The 24,378-nt window shown below is 44.6% G+C and overlaps 1 protein-coding gene across 2 annotated transcripts in view; it reads right to left on the reverse strand.

Moving 5' to 3' along the window:
- Positions 1-24,378, reverse strand: part of arfgef3 (ARFGEF family member 3) — a 152,313-nt gene that overhangs the window by 26,530 nt on the left and 101,405 nt on the right. For both annotated transcript variants that reach the window (XM_043695352.1, XM_043695353.1), the window contains exons 20-29: positions 17,710-17,843; positions 15,145-15,290; positions 14,217-14,396; positions 12,771-12,912; positions 10,960-11,082; positions 9,854-9,957; positions 8,552-8,696; positions 6,485-6,613; positions 5,169-5,345; positions 3,484-3,598 (exon numbers count right to left, since the gene is read on the reverse strand). In XM_043695352.1, the coding sequence (XP_043551287.1) occupies positions 3,484-3,598; positions 5,169-5,345; positions 6,485-6,613; positions 8,552-8,696; positions 9,854-9,957; positions 10,960-11,082; positions 12,771-12,912; positions 14,217-14,396; positions 15,145-15,290; positions 17,710-17,843 (1,395 nt within the window). The remainder of the gene's footprint in view (positions 1-3,483; positions 3,599-5,168; positions 5,346-6,484; positions 6,614-8,551; positions 8,697-9,853; positions 9,958-10,959; positions 11,083-12,770; positions 12,913-14,216; positions 14,397-15,144; positions 15,291-17,709; positions 17,844-24,378) is intronic.

Consider the following 24,378-nt stretch of genomic DNA (forward strand, 5'->3'; position numbering starts at 1 on the left):
AGACTCCACACACAAGTTCCCTATGCTATCCCTGATCGGCCGTACTCTTTCTTTGACCATTCTCTTATTCCTCACATAAGTGTAAATGCCTTTGTGTTCTCCCTAATCTGTTCTGCCAAGCCTTTTTCGTGCCCCCTCCTGGCTCTCGTCAGACCATTTCTGAGCTCCTTCCTTGCCTGCCAGTACTCATCCAGATGCCTTTTAAATGCTGTCATTGTACCAGCCTCCACCACTTCCTCTGGCAGCTCATTCCATACACGTACCACCCTCTGTGTGAAAAAGTTGGCCCGTAGGTCCATTTCAAACCTTTCCCCTCTCACCCTAAACCTATGCCCTCTAGTACTGGACTCCCCCAACCCAGGGGAAGAACCTTATCTACTTTACTTATCCATGCCCCTCATGATTTTGTAAACCTCTATAAGGTCACCCCTCAGCCTCTGACACTCCAGGGAAAACAGCCCCAGCCTATTCAGCTTCTAACTATAGCTCAAACCCTCCATCCCTGGCAACATACTTGTAAATCTTCTCTCCGTGTACATTCTGTTAGTGTGTTTAGTTCAACCTTCAGCTTTCATTTTTCGAGACAGGAAGCCCAACCTCCAGGTAGTATTATTCCTGTAAATCTTCCTATTTTTCCCTCTCCAGTATCACTTTTATAAAACAGCAACTAGAATTGTTCACAGTCCTCCAAGTATGGTCTGATCAAGGTCTGATACATGTTTACTGCAACTTCAATGCGCTCTCCTCAGAAATAAACCCTTGCACTTGTTTTGATTGGGTTTTTTTTTAGTAAGGCTTTGTTAACTGGAGAATCGAATGAGTGAGGTGGAAGAGTATGGAGTTATCTTTAACGTAATCTGCCGACTAAGAAAGTGATGGGAGAGGGTACAACTGGTTTTACACGTTAATGGTACATGCCATTGAAGGCAATGGTGGAGTGGGTAATGAGACCAAGAAGCTCCCTACACCCACCCAGTGAGTTATTTTCACAGTGCCCCCTGAAGCTGGGACAGAATGAGGGAGAAAAGCCCAGTACATTCTGTAATGGCCGCCACTGACAGGAAGGGTTACAGGAACAAAGAGAGCAAGTTTGTAATCGATCCAAGATGGTGGTGCAGCAGGATGCTTCAGCCAGAGCCCGTCTGCTCCATCCATTTTGTTTTCTTTATTTTTCTCTTTTCTTGTTTGTGTTTTTTTTTCTCTTATCTCTCTTTTATCTCAGAGAAGATGTCCTGAGCTTTGGCCTTAGCACAGACCCAGCCTGATGGTGATCTCCCAGCCTGGTGTAGCGGTCTCCTGCCCCCTGTAGTGATCTTTGTGCCCAGCGTTATAGTCCTGGCCCATAGTGAAGCCCTGAACATTCTGGAGTCAAGGCACGGCATGGGCTGGACGCTCAATGTCAGCTTGGACTGGATTGGAAGGACTGGTGTGTGGACTTCTTATTTCCCCATTTTCTAAGCTACTGCTGCGCTCTGCAATGCTGGACTTCTTATTTCTTTATCTTTTTTTCCCTAAGAACTTGTACTGTAGAATCTGTACCTATTGCTTGACCTTATACCTTAGATGGTGTTGTAAGTGCTGACTTGCAAGCCTTTCACTGTACTCACCTGAATATGTAACAGTAAAGCTAATTCAACCCCCCAGTTGTGCATAAGCGCTTGTTACAGACTGCACCACTGCCAGCCCATGAGCAACTGTTCCTGATGCTGGTGGCAGGATGAAATTTTCCTACATCTGAATTACTAGAGAAGGAAATGTGGACTTTAACGACTTGTTTGCATCTGTGTTTGATTATGCTAGTCTGATCACCGATCCTTCTTTATTGCTTGACTGAGGAACTAGTGAGTCAGATGTTATCTTTACTCCACAAAGGATCCTTCAAAGATATACATATAAGTTCTAAGATGTTTAAATTTGTGTGAGTAAACTGCTTAAGTTTAGAACTACGGTTATCTTTGTCAAAAACAGAAATTGCTGGAAAAGCTCAGCGTCTGTGGAGAGAAATCGGAGTTCACATATCGGGTTGAATGACCCTTCCTCTGATCTGAAGTAAATTGGGTGAATAAGGTATATCAAAATCCAACGCAATTTTATCAGGCTCAAACCCCCTGCATAAAGTATCAGCTAACTTGCCACAATTTATATTAAATGAGACCATGAAAATAAGCAAAATAAATATGTCTTACATGGCACTGTCTTATGAAGTTTACGCGTGCACCCACTAGAGCTTAGAAGGATGAGAGGAGATCTAATTGAGGTATATAAGATGGTACAGGGGATTGACAGAGTTAATGTAGAGAGAGTGTTTCCTTGTGGGGACATCTAGAATGAATGGACATAGTTTTAGGATAAGGGGTAGCAGATTTAAAACAGAGATTAGTAGGAATTACTTCTTTCAAAGGGTTATGAATCTGTGGAATTCACTATCCCAGAGGGTAGTGGACATTGGGGCATTGAATAAGTTTAAGATGAGATCAGATTACATTACCTACAGTGTGGAAACAGGCCCTTCGGCCCAACAAGTTCACACCGACCCTCCGAAGAGCAACCCACCCAGACCCATTCCCTTACATTCACCCCTGACTAATGCATCTAACACTATGGGCAATTTAGAATGACCAATTCACCTGAATTGCACATCTTTGGACTGTGGGAGGAAACCGGAGCACCCGGAGGAAACCCACGCAGACACGGGGAGAATGTGCAAACTCCACACAGACAGTCGCCCGAGGCAGGAATGGAACCCGGGTCCCTGGCGCTGTGAGGCAGCAGTGCTAACCACTGAGACACCGTGTTACACAGCACAAGATCAAAGTGCCGCTCTCAGTGGCACGGTGGAGATAGATTCTGGAGAGCTGGCAGCAAAGTGGAGTTGAGGCCAAGATGAGATCAACCATGACCATACTAAGTAGTGGAGCAGTTTTAAGGAGCTGAATTGCCTTCCTCTGCTCCTAGCTCTTACGTAAATGTTAGACTTAACCCCAGACTGTCAAGGCTAACCTGACACATAATCCCAAGGACAGTGCTTTGAATCCTACATGATATAATACGCCTGTGTTAGGCCCTTCTCAATTCACAACACTTTTTAAACTGATTTTTTACCAAAAAAAGTTTATAATCAATTCTCCATAGCCTTGAAAGTTAATAGAAATTTGGTAATCTCAATGACTGAAATTTCTTGATTATACCTCTTCAATATTCACTGAATTGTCACAGACATACTTGAGGGAAATGTTGAGAAATTATAGGCAAAGTGGAAACAGGAACATGCATTTGGTTAACAAAATTGTTAGTCTGTGTCAAGTCCACGTGTTCCCTGCACATTACAGATGTGCAGTAAGAGCTCCCCCTAGTGCTGTAGCACAAATAAACTCAAGCCTCAAGATTATTGTAGAAATGGGACAAAGAGACAGGGGGTGGTGGTGTGTCCTACAAATGAACTCAGTGGAGGTGCCAAGTTAGGTGAAGTCTCCCCATTCCTACCTGATACATGAGCAGCCAACTCGGGAGATTGTTTCGGTGGGTTCTGCAATGCAGGACACAAGGAGCTTCAGAAGGTCTTTCAGCATGGAATTGATGCTGCTCTCGTAGCCAATATCTACAACAAATCAGAAAAGAAAAAAAAAAATTCTGTGATGGCAGTAAAAGAAAAGTCATCCATTTTGGTCTGTTTTAACCTCACGCAAGATGAGGCACCAAGGGAACGGTTTGGCTGGAATCCCCGCACGCAAGGATCAGTCTTTCTAATTCAAGAAAGAAGGGAGATTTGCATTTATAGATAACCTCAGTACGTTCCAAAATACTTTACAGCCAATGAGTTATTTCTGACATGCCCTAACTCTTTGTTTTGTATCTTCAAAAACATTTGTTCTGTTTGGAGAATAACAGGGAAGTGTCAGAAGGAATGGTATCAACTGTTTGCACCATGTTGTGCTCCCTCTTTCCCTGGTCAACAAGCTGGATTGGGATTTGAGCCTATATTGACAACTGAGAAATACTGACCAGTCACCTGAACCTCAGTTGATGTGTTTATTAACTTATGACGTGCATCAGCCAATTTGCACACAATAATCTCCTACAGCGAGATGAGATAATTTGTCTTTTAGTTCAACCAGCAGAAGGATATGAACTAAGAGTATTCTAAAGGTTCACCATCATCTGAGTGGAGCAGTTGCTCCTGATAGCAGCCCTAAATGGCCTGCTCCCCAATCTCAGACCGTGTTAGTGATTCTCAATCTCTCAGCCAGGGGATACGTCCCTCCTGTAGCCATCCTGGTGAGCTCTTTATGTGCTTACGAGTGGCACGAGAGCGAGCTTAAAATTAAATAGTGGGGGGTGGATGGGGTTCAATTGCACGGGCAATTATAGAAAAAGTTAAAGTAAACAGGGCTCAGCAGAGGTTATTAAAGGTTCTAGAACAAGTAATAGGACACAGAGAATGGAAAGGGTCAGGAGAATGGGATTGGGAAACATATCATGAATGGTGGAACAGACTCAATGGGATGAATGCTTAAAAATGTGTTGCTGGAAAAGCGCAGCAGGTCAGGCAGCATCAAAGGAATAGGAGAATCGACGTTTCAGGCATAAGCCCTTCTGCGCTTTTCCAGCAACACATTTTTAAGCTCTGATCTCCAGCATCTGCAGTCCTCACTTTCTCCTCAATGGGATGAATGGTCTAATTCTGCTCCTGTACCTTGTGGTGTCATAACCAGTTGTAGCAGTACCAGCCCTATGTTGAAGTCAGCTTAGAGAATTAAATCTGAAAATGTGTTGCTGGAAAAGTGCAGCAGGTCAGGCAGCATCCAGGGAACAGGAGAATCGACGTTTCGGGCATAAGCTCTTCTTCAGGAATCCCACATTCCTGAAGAAGGGCTTATGCCCGAAACATCGATTCTCCTGTTCCCTGGATGCTGCCTGACCTGCTGCGCTTTTCCAGCAACACATTTTCAGCTCTGATCTCCAGCATCTGCAGACCTCACTCTCTCCTCCTTAGAGAATTAAATGCAAAACTTGCTATAATAAACAGTTACTAGGCACAGAAACATTCAGGAAGGTCATTATTGCAAATGCACTGTAGGATAACATGATAATTTGCAAGCATTATTGGCTGCTTTCTCTTTTGTAACTTATCTACCCAAATGATGCCTGTTCCACCAGCAAAGTCCTACCTGATTGGATAAAGCAGTGAATATGCTCCATCACCAGTTCCGAGGACAGTCCAATGGCATGCTTAAAATTGGCAGCAGCCATTTCCCAGTACGATTGGTCTCCATGGTTACGTTGAAGCCAGAGAGACATCACTGGAAGGAGGAGATGGGTGACAGCAAAAATCCCAAATCCAGGACCTACAGAAGTCAACAAGACATTGTCTTACAGTCAGGACAAGGTTTGTAAGTATTTCTGTGGCAGACGTAGGCCTGAAATCTTAGTAGGTATTACTCTAATCACAAAGCGGAGCCGTTGTCATGATCATAAATGAGAATACAGAACTTCGGCGCTCATCATTTATAAAGCACCTTGAGAGTTTTGAAATCTGTAATTGTGTATTATTTCCTGTAGTAAACTTACTGAATTAAATGCCATTTACACAATCCTACACATGGCCATAGAATCCCCATAGTGCAGAAAGGGGATATTTAACCCATTGTGTCTGCATCATCCCACAGAAGAGCATCCCATCCAGACCCAACTCCCCACCCAACAGAACATAGAACATAGAAAAGTACAGCACAGAGCAGGCCCCTTGGCCCACAATGTTGTGCCGAGGTTTAACCCTGATGTAAAATATAGTAACTTAACCTATGCACCCCTCAACTCACTGCTATCCATGTGCATGTCTAGCAGTCGCTTAAATGTCCCCAATGACTCTGCTTCCACCACCACAGCTGGCAATGCATTCCATGCATTCACAGCTCTCTGCGTAAAGAACCTATCTCTGACATCTCCTTTATACCTTCTTCCTAATATCTTCAAACTATGACTCCTCATATCAGTCAATCCTGCCCTGGGGAAAAGTCTCTGGCTATTGACTCTATCTATTCCTCTCATTATTTTGTACACCTCGATCAGGTCTCCTCTCTTGCTCCTTCTCTCCAGAGAGAAAAGTCCAAGCTTAGTCAACCTTTCTTCAGTAACTTTGCATTTCCCACAGCCAGTCAACCTAACCTGCACACCTGTGGATTGTGGGAGAGAACCGGAGCACCTAAAGGAAGCCCACACAGACATGGGGAGAATGTGCAAACAGTCACCCAAGGATGGAATTGAACCTAAGTCCCTGGCATTGTGAGGTAGCAGTGCTAATCACCGTGCTGCCCATGCAACAAACACCAAGTTATAAGGTAGGGCTGTACATGCAGGAGGATGAAGGAGCAGATTGTGAAGGTGGGAAAACGAGATTTCTATTCGAATGAGCAAATCAGTTGCCCCTTTGTGGCAGTGCAGGAGTGCCATTTCTCTCACCCCATTCCCATCTTATCCTCACTACCTGGTACTTTCGTGACTTCTCGCAGCAGCTCAAACAGGAGGTCCAGTGTGGGAGGTTGGTGCTGGCGTGGACAGTTGGAGATGGCTGTGGTGAGCTGCTCCAGCAGCAAAATCCAGACTTGAATCAAACCTGCAAGAGAATCACCACCCACTCATTCCTTTGCCAGAAGCCCAAGAAACTTTACAACAGGAGAAAACGGAAAAGGCTTTTTAATCACAGCGACTTCATAGTTCCTCGTGTTTGCTGGACAATGTTTAACACTTTTAAAACATAATGCCTTTTCATAATTATACACTGGATAGTTATGAGATTAGATTCTCTACAGTGTGGAAACAGGTCCTTTGGCCCAACAAGTCCACACCGACCATCTGAAGAGTAATCCACCCAGACCCATTCCCCTACATTTACCCCATCACTAATGCACCTAACACAATGGGCAATTTAACATGGCCAACTCACCTGATCTGCACATCTTTGGATTGTGGGAGGAAATCGGAGCACCCAGAGGAAACCCACACAGACACGGGGAGAATGTGCAAACTCTACACACAGTTGCCCGAGGCTGGAATCAAACCCAGGTCTCTAGTGCTATGAGGCAGCAGTGCTAACCACTGAGCCACCGAAATGGGGACAATTCTAACTTCCTCTACCTAATATTAATAAAGTGACAGTGCTTCAAAATATATTATTTCATATTTCCTAACGGTGGTCATTAAAGAGAAAGGCATATATTTATATAACACCTTTCATTAGTGAGCCTGTGCCTAAGTTGTTGCACAGAGTTTTGGTCCACATACTTGAGGAGGGATGTAATTACACTGGAGTTAGACCATAAGACCATAAGACATAGGAGTGGAAGTAAGGCCCTTTCATTAGTGAGCCTGTGCCTAAGTTGTTGCACAGAGTTTTGGTCCACATACTTGAGGAGGGATGTAATTACACTGGAGTTAGTTCAGAGGAGATTCACTAGATTGATTCCAGAGGTGAGGGGTTTGTCTTATGAGGAGAGTTTGAGTGGTTTAGGCCTATACTGTCTGGAGTTTTGAAGGATAAGAAACCTAATTGAGCTATATAAGATGCTAAAAGGGATTGACAAAGTAGACATGGAGAGGATATGTCTTCATGTGGAGCAATTTGGGATGGGAGGTTTAGAATAAGGAGTAGCAGATTTAAAACAAAAATGAGGCGAAATAACTTCTCACAAAAGTTGTGAAGCTGTGGAATTAACTTCCTCAGAGTGTGGAGGATGCTGCAACATTAAGTAAGGAGGAGATAGATTTTTAATTAGTAATGGGTTAAAGGGTTGTGGAGAATGGGCAGGAAGGTGGAGTTGAGGCCGAGATGAGATCAGTCATGATTGTATTAAATGGTGGAGCAGGCTCAGGAGGCTGAATGGCCTACTCCTGCTGCTAGCTCTTATGTCCTTGTGTTCACAGACACCAGATAAATTATAAAGCACTTCACAAACTATTTGGTACTTTTTTTGAAGTGAGGCAAACATAGCAGCCAACTTCCGCACAGCACGTTCCTACAGACTGCAATGTGATGAGATCCAGGTATTCTATTTATAATGACGTTAAAGCATGGATTAGAGAGGCGCAGCTGGGGTCGGAGGGAGGGGTAAGTGGAGAGAGGAGGCAGAGAAGGAGGGAACAGGCAGAAGGAGAGAGAGGGAGCAGGTTTGGTGGAGGTGACATGAGGAAAGACATCTTTATCCAGGGAAACACTGTATTCTATAAAGGGTAATACAAGTATTTTCTTATATCAGGAAACTTTAATGAGTAGATGTAGTGTTTAGAGACTGAAAGCAGATGCAGAACCAACTTTCAAAGGAGAATGGATGAAAATTTGTAAAGGAGAAAGCTGCAGGACGAGAAGGAAAGAGCAAGTGGAGTGGATCTAATCAGGTGGCTCAGTAAAGGCAAGATGGGCAGAATGGTCTCAATCTGAACAGTGTTATTCTGTGAGCTTGAACATGAACATGGAAGAGCATGGAAGTGTCCAATATGTGTTCTTTTTAATTATTAGGGAGCACAATTTTATAAAGAGAGTCGAGCTCTCCTTTACCTGTGTCATCGTCGAACTCATTGAGGACTGACTCAATCCCGTCTTCACTGCTCAGCGATCTCTCGGGGCCTCTGAACGGTAAACTGGCGAGCTGCAGCCCGTGGAAGATCGGCTTCGAAGGCATCTTGTAGATTTTGGCAAGTAACTAAGGAAGTACAACCAAATACGTAAATGACCAAAAACAGACTGGAATGTCACAAAGAAGCCTCCTTACACAGAGAGCGGAGGAAATCTGGAACCATCATGCTGTTGAGGCTGGGAGTAAATTGAACATGGTTTAAAACTAAGCCATCATTTAAAAAAATGGGCAAGGATATATTGGAACTGGGGTGGGTAACAGAGTTGATCAGCCATGATGTCGCTGAATGACAGAATAGTTTTGAGAAGTTGAACAGCTTTCCCCATTGTGCTACACTCCCATTACCATTAAAAGGCAAAGAGCAGCAAAGTGGAGTTGAAGATTATCAAGTCAGCCAAGATCTTGTTGAACAGCAGAGCTGATTATGCTGAATGGCTTACGTCTATGGTAACGTTTTCACTAATTTTGGTCTTTTCTCAACGGAAGCTCAAAAATGGGAATTCCCATTTTTCCCTGGACATCATTTGCCTGGTGTGGCTGAAGGTTGTGCATTTCTGAGCAAGGAGGATACTGTGGGTAATGTCCCTGCCTCTGAGCCAGGGACTCTAGGTTAAGTTCCACTTGATGGCCAAGGAAGGTGTGCTCAGAACAGGGTCAAAACCTGCAAATCCTTCTAACACAACCCAAGGGCAGGTGGTAAGGACAGGAGAGATTCCTGGTAAAACACGTGTTTAAACAAATTGGAGCCTGAACCATCAACACCCAAAGCTCCAGATTACAACCTGTATGTAAAGGTTTACATAACCACCAGCAACTCAGGTTTCCTGAGTCAGCTGTTACACACTGAACCAAGACAGCTAGGGATTATGACTCAACACCCCTAAATCAAAATCCCCCCTAAACATGCTGATACGCTAGCGCCGGAGATGACTGTATATCCAGGAATAGCTGATTCCAGTCAGTGTGTAGAGCCATTTCATTCAGGGCCAGAGAGTGGACAGATGGACACGACACTCTACCCTGCTAACGCTGAGCATGTTCATACACACTAACTCCGGTTCTTCCTCCGTATGCACAGCCTTCTCCAGCATTCGCATTTTTCATTTGATATTAGGGTATTCCTGCTGGAATCATCAAACAATCTCCAGGTCCATTGATTTAAGCAAGGAACTCAATCTAAATTGGCTATCTTTCTTGAAGCAATATTCGGGAATAGTCTTTACCTGCGAACACTTCCTGAGGTAATCAAGGGCGGGAAGGCACAAGTCTGTTGAACTGGATCCCAAACCAGTATAGCAATCTCCTATTTCTTTACAATCCTCATCACCTTCAGATGTATTAAAAAAAACAGTATTAACTTCAGTACTCCACAATCATTTGAAACACACACTATCAATTATTTTGGTTTCTTTCCTAGTTTTCCTGAAGATGTTAATTCTTTCCCTACATTCAAAGGATCGGTGCTGGGTTCATTGCTGTTTGTTAGCTATATCAATAATTTGGATGAGAATGTACTAAAATAGATGATACTAAAATAGGCGGTATCATGGACAGTGAGGAAGGTTATCAGAAATTGCAGCAGGGCCTTGATCAGCTAGGGAAGTGGGCCCAGAAACAGCAAATGGAGTTTAATACAGATAGGGTGAGGTCTGGCACTATGGAAAGTCAAATGAAGGTAGGAGTTTCATGGTCGAGAGTGTGGTGCTGGAAAAGCACAGCAGGTCAGGCAGCGTCAGAGGAGCAGAAAAATTGACGTTTCGGGCATAAGCCCTTCATTAGGTATCGGGACGCTTATGCCCGAAATGTCAATTCTCCTGCTCCTCTTTTTCCAGCATCACACTCTTGACTCTGATCTCCAGCATCTGCAGTCCTCACTTTCTCCTAGGACTTCCATGACAAATGGTAGGGCTTTAAGGAATCTGATGGAACAGAGGGACCTTGGAGTTCAGGATCACAGTCCTCTGAAAGTAGCGTCACAGTAGACAGGGCAGTGAAGGCGGCTTTTGGCACACTGGCCTTCATCAGTCAGGACATTGAATATAGAAGTTGGGAAGTTATGTTGCAGTTGTACAGGACGTTGGTGAGGCTGCACTTGTTCATTAGGGAGACACAACTGGTGGTAGTTTAAGCTGAGGGTGAGCACACCTCAGGCAAGGGGAGAGGTTGAGAAGGAGAGTCCTTCATGGTATTGAATACATACAGGAGGCACCATTCTGTATCACAAACCAACCGTTCAGCCAACTGAGCTAATCAACTGGCCTGGATCAGTGCTGTAAAACTTTTTAATCATTATATAGATAGTCTTAATTTTCCATAAGAGCAAGCTTACCCAAACCCTTGACAAACTTCATAAGGCACATTATGTAGTCAGTGGCTGCGTTAGCAAACACTTGAATGTTATCCGTGTTCAGGAATGCTTCAAAGACATCAAAAACTGGAGCCTGGGATTTTCCTGCCGATGAACAAAGTGACTCAGCACATGACAGTAAACATAGTCCGTCTACATCTAACCACACCCCTTCACAGCCAGACATTTGGCAGCAAGTCCCCAAGGGAGTTACAATCTCTTTCTGGTTCAGAGTTCCACCATCCCTAATTGCCTCTTGGGACAACTGAATGCATTCCTAGGCCAGTTCAAAGGACAGCTAAGAGTTGACCACATTGCCATGGGTTTGGAGTCACATGTAGACCAGACTGGGTGAGGAAGGCAGATTTCCTTCCTTAAAGGGGCATTAATGAACCAGATTACAAAAGCACAGTGGTTTCATTTTTTACCATTACTTTTTTTCTAGATTTTATTAATTGAACTAAATTTTCCAGCATCTGAGGTAGGGGTTGAACTAAAGTCATTGGATTATTAGTCCAGGTTTCTAAATTGCTAGCTCAATAATAAATTACATTTATTCACTGCCTTCCTACAATGAAACATCCCAACGTGCTTCATATAACCACAATGCTACCGTAGCCCTGTTTTGGCAGTAACATTGCTGATAATACAGCACAAAATGTTTAAAGGTCAGGTCAATTTTAGACTTTTAATAACAATACACATCCAGAACTGAGAGGCTATTAATTAGCACTAGACTTCTCACAAGGGCATTATACAAACTGGGTGAATGTTAGACCAAACACAAAAGTATTAGACAGTATTATAACTGACAGCATTATAAAGAGAGCGAATGATTGTCTAGTAATTGCAATCCTCATCATGAAGGAAGTGTATCATAGTGCTATGATAACCTTATAGCTGTAATGTCATTTAATGGGAGGAAGAGCATCAAATACAGGGTAGTATAAATAAATGAAAGACTTGCATTTACAGTATATAGCATTTGTCACAACCATTGGATATCTCAATGCAGTTTACAGCTAACAAACTATTTTTCAAATGCAGAGCTGAAAATGTGTTGCTGGAAAAGCACAGCAGGTCAGGCAGCATCCAAGGAACAGGAGAATCGACGTTTCGGGCATAAGCCCTTCTTCAGGAAGCTGTATTTTTCAAATGTAGTCAATATTACAAATTAGGAAATGGGTTCAATGAGCTCCCACCAACAGTGGGAGAACCAGGATGTGGGAGACCCGCGCATTAGAGTAGGCAAGATTAGAGATAATAAAAGCAAGAATTCAGCCACAATCGAGCTAAGGCAGTGTTGGACAATGAGACAGAGGTGGGAATATTTGCAGATATGCAGTTATGAGTTCATTTAGGGGTCAACCATGGATCTAGGGTTGCCAAGAGTCTGGGTCTGTTTCAGAGGAAAACCAGGCAAAAAGGATGAAGCTGGTGGCTAGGGAGTAGAGTTTGTGACTGCGCACTGATGGCTGTTGTTATGACAGGAGCAATAAACTATTCACAGAAGCTTATGGCAGCAAGGAATGGGATAAAACAGGGTCAGTGAGAGATAGTTAATGACAGTTAATGACAATGTAGCAACTGCACGACTTACAATAATGGAATTCGTGGCATAAGACAAATGGAACAATACCTTTGAGATAAATAATTACGAGTGATTGTTAAACATTTCAAAAATAAATTAATATTGCTTATTATTTCCCTTAATGAAACAGTGCTGTATCAATGACTCAGATGAGACAGTACAGTCAGTGCAGGTTGTGCAGAGTCCCCATTACCTTACTCACCCATTGTGTAGTCACCAATCAGATATTCCTTCACATCGGACTTGTTACTGTGCACGGTTTTCAATGCACTGAAGAGTGGTCGCCAACCAGACTGGATCTGTGGGGAACAAACCTCCACCAGCTCTCCAATCGATGTGATCACCTAAAAGTTAGAGGCACGTATATTTAAATGTCTGTTTTCATCGTGATGGCTACCCCATAACCTCCACAATCTTCTTTCCTCACCTTCTAAATTCTTACACTGAAGAATGCCAGAAGAGGCCGTTCAGCCCCTTGACCCCTGTTTTGCCATTCATTTTAAGCACTGGTTGATCTGCATTCTAACCTCACCCACTCAGCTTTCGTCCATCACCCTAATACCTTCAACAAAACAAGAACTGACCAATCTCAGATTTGACCAGGCTCTCAAGGCATGCTTCACTCCAGAAATAAAAGAGAGAAAGAAGCAAACAAGAAGGTTGAAATAAAATTACACCCCTCAGGCCTGTTCCATCTCTCATTTACAATTTACTGCTTGAAATATGCAAGGTGAAACATACAAGGTTGTTGGAGGAAAAACAACTGAAAGAACTGCAGATGCTGGAAATCACAAACAAATAGAAAATTTGCTGGAGAAACTCAGCAGGTCTGGCAGTATCGGTGGAGAGAAATCAGTGTTAGTGTTTCAAGTCCAGTGACCCTTCTTCAGACCCTGTCGGTAGCTAGGAAGAGATTGTTTTTTATGTATTAGCCTCAAAGACTTCCTGGGAAAAGCAATTTCCGAATTCCCTTCATTTAAAGAGGTGCTTCCCAGCAATACCTGAAAATGGCCCAGCTCTAATTTTAAGGGTACACCCTCTTATCCTGCTCATTTTCTACCTTCCATCACTAAGTGCCTCAATCAGATCAAACCCATGACCTCCTATACTTAGAGATTAATACAAACATTGTTTTTGCAAACTGTCCTAATTTAAGCTTTACAGTTTGTGTTGTGACTTTCTGAAGTAATTATTATCTTTCAACTTTGTGGATCACAAAAAGTCACCAAGCATTGAAGAAGGTCAGGGTGGGTTCTAGGGAAGGGAGGCTCTTTCTCCCATATGGGCCTCAACTAAAACGAACCATTTTAGGGCCTCAATGGGCCCAAAGGTGACGGGCTATCTGACAGCTCCTCCTGCTCCCTCTCCCCCGCAAAGCTCAGACAGGTTAGATAATGGTGGGGAAGTGGGCAGGTAGCTGTCAAGTTCACTGATGAGAGATCATAAAACTCAACCCAGTGTCACTGGGAGTCAGTAAATGACTAGGCCTAGGGCTCATGGTAACTAGGAACCCAGGAATCACACCGGCTAAGGCCTGACAGCCTTGAGAATCACAGGCCTGGATCCTTCATTGCTTGGTCAGGGGAACAGACAAAGGGAATTGTGGCTGATGAGATATTTACCAGACAAAGCTGATATTGTATCCTACCTGATCTTGCACATCATCGTCACACAGTTCCAACTGCATGATGTGTTCAAATGGTCGGAAAAGGGCCTCATTGAAGTGAAAATGTGGCAGCTCATTCCAGTCAGTTAGAACTTCAGTCAGGATATCATGGATAAAGGAAACAGCTTTCTGGGAAACATGCCTCTCCTTGTGACAGGCAGCCTGGACAAAGCAAAAATCCTTATTTAGTTCCAATACAAAAAAAACGAAAGGGGAGAAAAACACATTTTATAAAAATCTACTTTAGTTCTCATGAAGAATTTCCAGAAGTCATCTTTTGCCAACATTAAAATAAGAAAAACATTTCTGGAAACATTCAATGGATCCAGGAGGCAAAGAGTTAACGTTTCAGGTCAATGATCTTTCCTCAGATCTGGCAGAAAGTTTATGACCAGTCTGTTCAAAGTGATGACAATTTGTCCATCGAACTTTGAGTCTAAATGCCTTAACGATGAGGCACAGCGGCAATGGAGAAGGAATGCAAAGGAGGTAAATCCTGAACTCTGGGTCCCATTACCCCTTGGGGCATCCAATTTCCCCAGCCCTCTCCCCAGCAGCAGCATCGCACGATCCTGAGCCAACACCTTCCGCAAATTTAGAGTTTAGCCAACATTTGTTATGTGCCCAACTTAGCCAGAATGTTTTTAATGATCAGGTCACTGATATTAGATAAGGAAAAAACCATTGATCAGGAAACAGGGGAGAGCTCCCCCACTTTCCTTCTGGATATGTGCACCCCAAAGAGCAGATAGTGTCTCAGGTTAATGTCTTATCTGAAAGCAAACAGCCTGACAATGAAGCACTCCCTCAGTCCCACACTCAGGGTGGATACCAAAAGCCAATGATGCCTGATACCAAAGGTCAATGATGCCTGATAGTGGGGAATACAGGAATGGAATTCGGTGCTTACCTCTGCTAAGTGAGGTCCAACTACACTCCAGGTCTTCATGAGGTGCAACAGGGGACGGGACCGGCTCCGAACAATTCGGAGCATCACATCACCAAGTCGGAAGAGATGCAGAGCGCTCCTCCGCTCGTGGGTGGATCTAGCGTCTCCTGTCGACCAAAGCAGAAGATGAATTAAAACGTAACCAAATCCATTCCTATCAATGTCACAAATGGCAGGTCGTGTGACTGTGACTAAGGGTAAACTTCTCTTCCTCATCCTTCTCAATCCGACATGGAAGATTCTGTATCCTTATTTATAAAGACCAGCATTTCAGATTCCTTTCTCAACCTGCCCTGACACACTTTACAAGCTCATGCACATCTTCCCTGCCAAGGAGAAAAACACACTGACCACAAGTGGAGGTCACACAGGCCACAGTTCTGTCTAGTCAATGCACCTCACTATAGCCTCAATACGAGGAGGTCATGGACCAGGAACCAGCCAACAGGAAGCAGATCTTGTTGCCCTCAAGAGCCCAAGCCATCTTTGTGATTGCTCAGCCTGGCCTCCATGGGGCACAGTCCTGCCTATGAGTTGTGACTTTCTACACAGGAAGCCCAGAAAGTAAACCATGACAGGTTTCTGGTGGGTTGGGGGTCCTCATTAAAAGGTATTCAGTGTCCAATCTGACATTGTCCCACTGAAAGCCACCCCCTGAATCTGCTCCCTGTGAGCTACAATCCACTGCAGTACAGCCGGCATTTCTCTCCTGTATTTGGATCCATCAGGAATCTTGGCCCTTGTGTGGATGTAGTACTGACAGCAGCCACTGTCTTCCTGGTGACATTGGTAAGCCTCCAATTGGCAAACATCTCTCCACATGAAGGAACTTGCTCTCTCAATGTCTTTGGTCCCATGAAGGGCCCACCAATGCCCAGTTAAAAGCCTAATTGGCACTTCATCCAGAGGGTCATGTCAGATACAGACAACGTTTAGATTATCTCCAGTTGCTGGGTAAGACACTGCTCCGTCCCCAGGATTGACTCTGTCATAGACACACTCTGTGATAAAGACTGATCACTGTCACTAATCAGCATCTCTAATATTAAGTACTATGAGACTGCCTGGCTAGGCAGGTGTGAATGATTTGGATCTTGTCACACTTAGTAATTTATAGAAAATAGGAGCAGGAGTAGTCCATTCAGCCCTTCCAACCTGCTCCATCAATTGATATAATCATGGCTGATCATCCAACGCAGTCCCGTGTTCCTGCTTTCTCTCCATATCCTTCACCCATTCAACTCTAAGAACTATATTTAACTCCTTCATTGAATCACAGAGTTTCAGAAGTGTCACAGCAGAGGAGGAGGGCATTCGGCCCATTTTATTAGCTAGTGCCAATCTCCTGCCTTTCCCCATGAGTACGCTCACCATTTCTGTTCAATAATCACCAATGCCCTGTTCCATGCACCCCAATTGAACCTGCCTCCACCAAATTTCCAGGCAGCGCATTCCATACAGTAACTATTCACTGTGTGAAAAAAGTTTTCCTTATCTAGTTTATCCAGCCCCCTCATGGTTTTGGAAACCTCTATCAAATCTCCTGTCAGCCTTCGTCTCGACAAGAAGAACAGACCCAATATCTCCATTCTATCATCCTTCTTAAAAGCATTCAATGTTTTGGCCTGAACTGCTTTCTGTGACCAAGAATTCCACATGCTCAAAGTTTTTGGACAATACAAAGATTGAGGGAGCTGGGGATATTGAGGAAGATTGTCAGCGGATACAGCAGGATAAAGGTAGGAACCTTGGATGGAGAAATGGCAGATGGAATTTAATCTGGACACCTGTGAAGTGATGGATTTTGGAAGGTCTACTGCAGGAGGGAAGCATACTGTAAATGGTAGAATCTTTAAAAGCATTAAGGTACTGAGGGATCGAGGCATTCAGGGTCCACAATTTCCTGAAAGTGGCAACACAAGTGGATAAGGTGGTTGAGGACAAAATGGATCGTCCACTTGACTCCCCAGTTATTGGGAACATCTTTCCTGCATATACCCGATCTAGTCCTAACTAATAGGCGGCATGGTGGCACAGTGGTTAGCACTGCTGCCTCACAGCGCCAGAGACCTGGGTTCAATTCCCGCCTCAGGCGACTGACTATGTGGAGTTTGCACATTCTCCCCGTGTCTGCGTGGGTTTCCTCCGGGTGCTCCGGTTTCCTCCCACAGTGCAAAGATGTGCAGGGTCAGGTGAATTGGCCATACTAAATTGCCTGAGGTGTTAGGTAAGGGGTAAATGTAGGGGTATGGGTGGGTTTCGCTTCGGCGGGTCGGTGTGGACTTGTTGGGCCGAAGGGCCTATTTCCACACTGTAATGTAATCTAATGATCCAATCTCTCATCAAGCATCAGTTGTACCATTCCAGGAATCAGTCAATTGCCCTGGGCCTACATATCTTTCAGGGTGGCCATTTCTGTCTGTGCTACGTTTGGCCTTAAAAACCTGTTGGTCGCTAGAGTATAAACAGATAACCTAGCTGTTGCACCGTAGTGAGTGGTAGAAGGTTAGAACCGTCGAGTGTTACCTGGCATTGCTAGTGAGTAGTCCACAGTTTCTGTAATAGAGTCAAAGAGTTGAGCCTGTGACACTTTCCTCAGCTGATTGAGAAATCCCACCAGAGCGTTGAGATTCAGCTTCACAGCAGCATCTTCAAACAACCTGTGAAAGAGGGGAAGCAGAGGAAAGAGGGGAGAGAGAAAGAAGGAGTGAGACAGATTGAAGAAGAAAGAATTAAAGAGTAAATTATGAGAAACATCAGCTCTGAGAATGGGTTGAAGAGGTTGGGACTGTTCTCCTTGGAGAGAAAAAGGCTAAGAGGTGATCTGTTAGAGATGGAGAGGGTAGATGGACAGAAACTGTTTCTGTCTGTAAAAAGAACAGGAGGGCATCAATTTAAAGTGACTTGCAAAAGAAGCAAGTGCTGAGTAAGGAAAAACCTATTCACACAGTGAGTGGTTAGGGTACAGAATATACTGCTTTGAAATATGGTGGAGGCAGGTTCAACTAAGATATCCAAGAGGGGCATTGGATGGTTACTGGGATAGAAATAATTTGCAAGGGTATGGGGAAAAGGCAGGAGATTGGCACTTGGCAAAGACGTTCATTTGAAAAGCTGGAACAAGCACAATGGGCCAAACGGCCTCCTTCCGTGCTCCAACACAATCTGTGAAATTGCAGAATCACAAAATCACACAGAATTGTTACAGTATGGAAGGAGGCTATTTGGTCCACTGTGTCTGCACCGTCCCTCCGAAGGAAGAGCTCACTTCATACCATTCTCCTGCCCTCACACCGTATACCAGAAAATGATCCAGTTCCCTCTTGCACGCTCTCAGGCAAACACTCGCTGTGTCGACTAGTTTTTCCTCCATCTCAATTGTTTCTTTCGCCAATAACATTTGATCTGTACCTGTGCTATTTGATCCTTAGACCAGTGGGAACGGTTTGTCCCTATCAACTCATGATTTTAAGCATATCTACAGGAGAACAGTCCCACCCTCTCCACTCTATCTCTGCAACTGAGATTTTTCATCTTTGGAACCTCCTTCATGAATTTATTCTGCACTCCCCCTAATGCCACCGCATCCTTTGAAAAGAGTTGGTCCAAATCTGATTGCAGAACTCCAAAGTTCTGTACATGCTTTACACAACTTGCTCTTGTACTCTGTGCCTTTCATATTAAGCCCAAGGAATTATATATTTTATTGGCATCCTGCACTATCCCATGAAAGATTCATGCAGGGAGCATTGCAGGGAGGTGACCACAACAGTGCTCGTTGACAGAAAGGTGAGATAGTTCACAGGGTCCTATATTGCCGTATTTTCTGCAGCTTAGTGGACTCTGTGTTCCCTGCTCTTTCAGCTAATGTCAGGTTACTGTCCTCCTGATTTCTTTATTTGAAGGGGCTCCCCCTTAATATATTCAGTGGCAGTTCAGCTCCAAAAGTCTGATCTTTAACCACCCGGTGCAGATAGTTTGGAGGGTCCCCTTGCGGGTCAGCTCCTGGGTCTACTCCATTGTTGCCATTAACAGGTCCAAGTAGTAGGCCATTGAGGGTGTTATTAGACCCGACTGTCTGCCTCTGTTCCATGGCTATGTCCATGCCCATGTATCTCCGAGGTAGAAGTGTCAAAACGTGTGGCACTTGAAAAGCACAACTTGAAAGGCAGCATCTGAAGAGCAGGAGAGTCGCCATTTCAGGTATCAGCCCTTTATCAGGAATGTTGGGGGGGCGGTGGCTGAGAGATAAATGGGATCGAGTGGGGCTGGGGGGAAGGTAGCTTGGAATGTGGTAAGCACCTCTATCAGCATTCCCTCCGCGAGACCATTCCCTCCGCGAGACCCTCGTTAGGTCCCCCACCAACCTACCCGCCACTCTCAGCACCTTCCCCTGCAACAGCAAGGGATATAAAACCTGCACCCACACCTGCCCCCCTCACCTCATTCCACATCTGGCAGAGATTTTCCTGCATATCCAAACACCTCATCTATTGTGTCCGTTGCTCTCAATGTGGTCTCCTCTGCACTCGGGAGACAGGACGCCAACTTGTGGAACATTTCAGAGAACATCTCTGAGATACACGCACCAACCAACTCCACCGCCCTGTGGCCAAACACTTCAACTCCTCCTCCCACTCCGCCAAGGACATACAAGGCCTGGGCCTCCTCCACCGCCAAACCCTTACCACCCGATGCCTGGAGGAAGGCACCTCACCTTCCACCTTGGGACTCTATAACCACACATCATAAATGCAAACTTCTCCAGTTTCCTCATCTCTCCTGCCCCCACCTTATCACAGATCCAACCCTCCAACTCGGCACCGCCTTCATGTCCTGTCCTGTCCTACCTGTCCATCTTACTTCCCACCTATCCGCTTCACCCTCACCTCCATTGACCTATCGCATTCCAAGCTACCTTCCCCCCAACCCCATCCCCTTCCCATTTATCTCTCAGCCCCCTTGGCCCCACCCTCAACATTCCTGATGAAGGGCTTATGCCCAAAATGTCGATTCTCCTGCTCCTCAGATGCTGCCTGACCGACTGTGCTTTTCCAGGGCCACACTTTTTGACTCTGACTCTCCAGCATCTGTAGTCCTCACTTTCCCCTAGATAGGCATCACAAGGTGCCCAATGGTATACTCAAGGTCTTCTGCAACCAGTGGACTCCACTGGGGAAGGAGTGCATCATCTCCCCTCAAAGTAATATTTTAATTCAAATTTGATTTTAAATTTCCTTTGGATTTCACATTTTTTTTACTTCAATACAAAGGGCTGCCTCTTAAGTTAATTGATTAATTTGATTTTATTGGCTTTTCAAAAGAATTTACCCTTTCCCCCTTGCCCTGGTTCCTTTGCTCCTGCACATCCTTTAGAATTGTACTCCTTGCTTAATCCTCTCTCTGTGTTCTTCCTACCAAAATTAATCATTAATTATGATTACGAATCCTTCAAGTGATGAGGTCTGTCCTGTTCTGATTTTGTTGGTGTTTCCCACACCTAGATTTTATTGTTTTATCTTCGGGGTTTGAGCTGTCGGGAAAGACTAAAAAGGATGGGGCTGTTTTCCCTGACCGTCGGAGATTGAGTGCTGAACTTGTAGACGTTTATAGGAGGTAAATAGATAAGGTCTTTTCCCCAGGGTAGGGCAGTCCAACCCTAGAGGGCATAGGTTTCAGGTGAGAGGGGCAAGACATTAAAGGGACCTAAGGGGCAACTTTTTTTATGCAGAGGGTGGTGCGTGTATGGAATGAGCTGCCAGAGGAAGTGGTAGAGGCTAACATAATCACAACATTTAAACGGCATCTAGATGGGTATATGAACAGGAAGGGTTTAGAGGGATATGGACCAAGTGCTGGCATACGGGACTAGATTATCTTAGGAATCTGGTCAGCATGGACGAGTTGGACCAAAGTGTCTGTTTGAGCTGAAAATGTGTTGCTGGAAAAGCGCAGCAGGTCAGGCAGCATCCAGGGAACAGGAGAATCGACGTTTCGGGCATAAGCCCTTCTTCAGGAATGAGGAAAGTTTGTCCAGCAGGCTAAGATAAAAGGTAGGGAGGAGGGCCTTGTAGGCGGGGCGTCGGAATGTGATAGGTGGAAAGAGGTCAAGGTGAGGGTGGTAGGTCAGACTGGGGTGGGGGCGGAGCGGTAGCTTCTTCAAGGAAGGCATCCTTGTAAGAGGATTGTCTGTTTCCCTGCTATACAATTCTATGACACACGGTTCCCTTTTGATTAGATTAGATTACTTACAGTGTGGAATGGAATTAGGCCCTTCGGCCCAACAAGTCCACACCAACCCTCTGAAGAGCAACCCACCCAGACCCATTTCCCTCTGACTAATGCACCGAACACTATGGGTAATTTAACATGGCCAGTTCACCTGACCAGCACATCTTTGGACTGTGGGAGGAAACCGGAGCACCCGGAGGAAAACCACGCAGACACGGGGAGAACGTGCAAACTCCACAGACAGTTGCCTGACCCTCCCTTGCTCAGACTTTGTGTCATTCTTTCACAGGATTTTACCAATAGTTCTCTCCACGTGGACCTTGCTGGCAAACATTCACTTGCTTTCTTTTGTGCATCAGTTTGCCCCACCTGTCAGTCCCATATTCTGAAATTCCCATTGGTTCTCATCTCTACCCCCCCCACCATTCTTCCGATGCTTCTGAACAACAACTTCTATTTACATAGAACCTTTATCATAATAAGACATCCCAAGGTGCCCAGACGCATGGGATTGAGAGTGATTTAACAGTTTGGATTAGAAACTGGCTTTCTGAAAGAAGGCAGCGAGTGGTGGTCGACAGAAAATATTCAGCCTGGAGTCCGGTTATTAGTAGTGTGCCACAAGGATCTGTTTTGGGACCACTGCTGTTTGTCATTTTTATAAATGACTTGGATGCAGGCATAGGTGGATGGATTAGTAAATTTGCAGATGACACTAAAGTCGGTGGAGTAGTGGACAGTGTGGAAGAATGTTACAGATTGCAGGGGGACTTGGATAAACTGCAGAATTGGGCTGAGAGGTGGCCAATGGAATTCAATGCAGCTAAACGTGAGGTGATGCACTTTGGGAAGAATAACAGGAAGGCAGAGTACTGGGTCAAAGAAAAGATTCTTGGTAGTGTGGATGTGCAGGGGGATCTTGGAGTCCATGTACACAGATCCCTGAAAGTTGCCACCCAGCTTGATAGTGCTGTTAAGAAAGCAGGAGAAAGTGAGGACTGCAGATGCTGGAGATCAGAGCTTAAAAATGTGTTGCTGGAAAAGCGCAGCAGGTCAGGCAGCATCGAAGGAGAAGGAGAATTGACATTTCGGGCATATGCCCGAAACATCGATTCTCCTTCTCCTTTGATGCTGCCTGACCTGCTGCGCTTTTCCAGCAACACATTTTTAAGCTCTGTTAGGAAAGCATACAGTGTGTTAGGTTTTATTGGTAGAGGGATTGAGTTCCGGAGCCGCAAAATTATGCTGCAACTATACAAAAAGCTACTGCGGCCACACTTGGAATATTGTGTACAGTTCTGGACCCATATTTCAGGAAGGATGTGGAAGCATTGGAAAAGGTGCAGAGGAGATTTACCAGGATGTTGCCTGGTCTGGAGGGAAGGTCTTATGAGGAAAGGCTGAGAGACTTGGGTCTGTTCTCATTGGAAAGAAGAAGGCTAAGAGGGGATTTGATAGAGACATACCAGATGATCAGAGGATTAGATAGGGTAGACAGTGAAAGTCTTTGTCCTCGGGTGATGACGTCAGCTTGTACGAGGGGCCATAACTACAAATTGAGGGGTGATAGATTTAAGACAGGTGTCAAAGGCAGGTTCCTTACTCAGAGAGAGGTAAGGGCGTGGAATGCCCTACCTGCTAATGTAGTTAACTCAGCCACATTAGGGGCATTTAAACAAAACTTGGATAAGCACATGAATGAAGATGGAATGGTGTAGGGGGGCGAGCTGAGAATAGTTCACAGTTTAGTGCAACATCAAGGGCCAAAGGGCCTGTTCTGCGCTATATTGTTCTATGTTTCATAGTAGCATTATAAAACAAAACATGGCACAAAGTCGCAAAGATCAGCTGTTAGCAGAGGTGGATATCACTGTGGCCAAAGGTCAAGAAGATAGAAAAATGGACAGGTTTGGAGAGAGAATTCCAGGGCTCCGTGTGTAGGCATTGCCATCAATGGTGGAGTGAATAAAATTGGGGAAACTCCAGAGGCCAGAATTAAAGTAGCGCAGGTATTTCAGAGAGTTAGACAGCTGAGGGAGATTCCAGAAATTGGGATGAGAATTTTAAAATCAGGACATTGTTTGACTGCGAAACAATGTAAGTCAGCGAGCACAGGGGAGTGGGACTTGGTGGGAGAAAGGGCAAGGGTAGTAGAGTTTTAGATGACCTCAAGTTTATAGCGGGTTAGAATGTGGGAGGCCAGGCAGGAACGTGTTGGTCATGACCAGAGGTAGCTCTGTTCTCAACTGAGCTCTCAAGCACCTTCCTTAATGTCATCATCTTTCGCCGAGCATCCATTTTTGTTTGATTTTGAAGTACCTATGAATAGCACCATAGAAACATAAGCTGTTGTACCACAGTTCTTAACAGCCTTCTGGGCAGTAAATGCTGGCCTAGCCAGTGATGCCCATATCCTGTGAATGAATAATAATAAAAAAAATGCTGGCCTCAAAATATCGAGTATTTATGCAATACATCATCCATTTTTTAAACTCTCATTGCTCTTACTACCTTGTATCTATGCTATTTTTTGTATTGAGGTGTTTCATACCTTAGATGGTGCCGTGTATGGAGACATTACACACATTTCACTGTACTCCTGTACTTGAGTATACATGACAATAAAATCTAAAATCTAAATCAGGGTTACAGGTCCAACATTAATTAACATTTTGCCCAATGGTGCTTGATGTGCCTGAGGAAATCGGAATAGAAGGCAACCCATTTAGTTACTTTTAAATAATTTTCCTAACGTTATGCATAGAAGAGGCAGGATTTGGGAATGAATCTTTTTACAGAGCACGTGGTAATGAGCTGCAACTCGCCGCCCACTGTGAAAGCAGAGATGGTCTATAATTTGCAAAGGAAACTGGATGATCACTTGAACGAAATCAATTTGCAAGGCCAGAGGGAATTAAGAGTTAACATGGACTCGGTGGTCTGAATGGCACGCTTCAGTGCTAC

The sequence above is a fragment of the Chiloscyllium plagiosum genome, chromosome 9 (genome assembly GCF_004010195.1).
Source record: "Chiloscyllium plagiosum isolate BGI_BamShark_2017 chromosome 9, ASM401019v2, whole genome shotgun sequence".
Classification (NCBI taxonomy): domain Eukaryota; kingdom Metazoa; phylum Chordata; class Chondrichthyes; order Orectolobiformes; family Hemiscylliidae; genus Chiloscyllium; species Chiloscyllium plagiosum.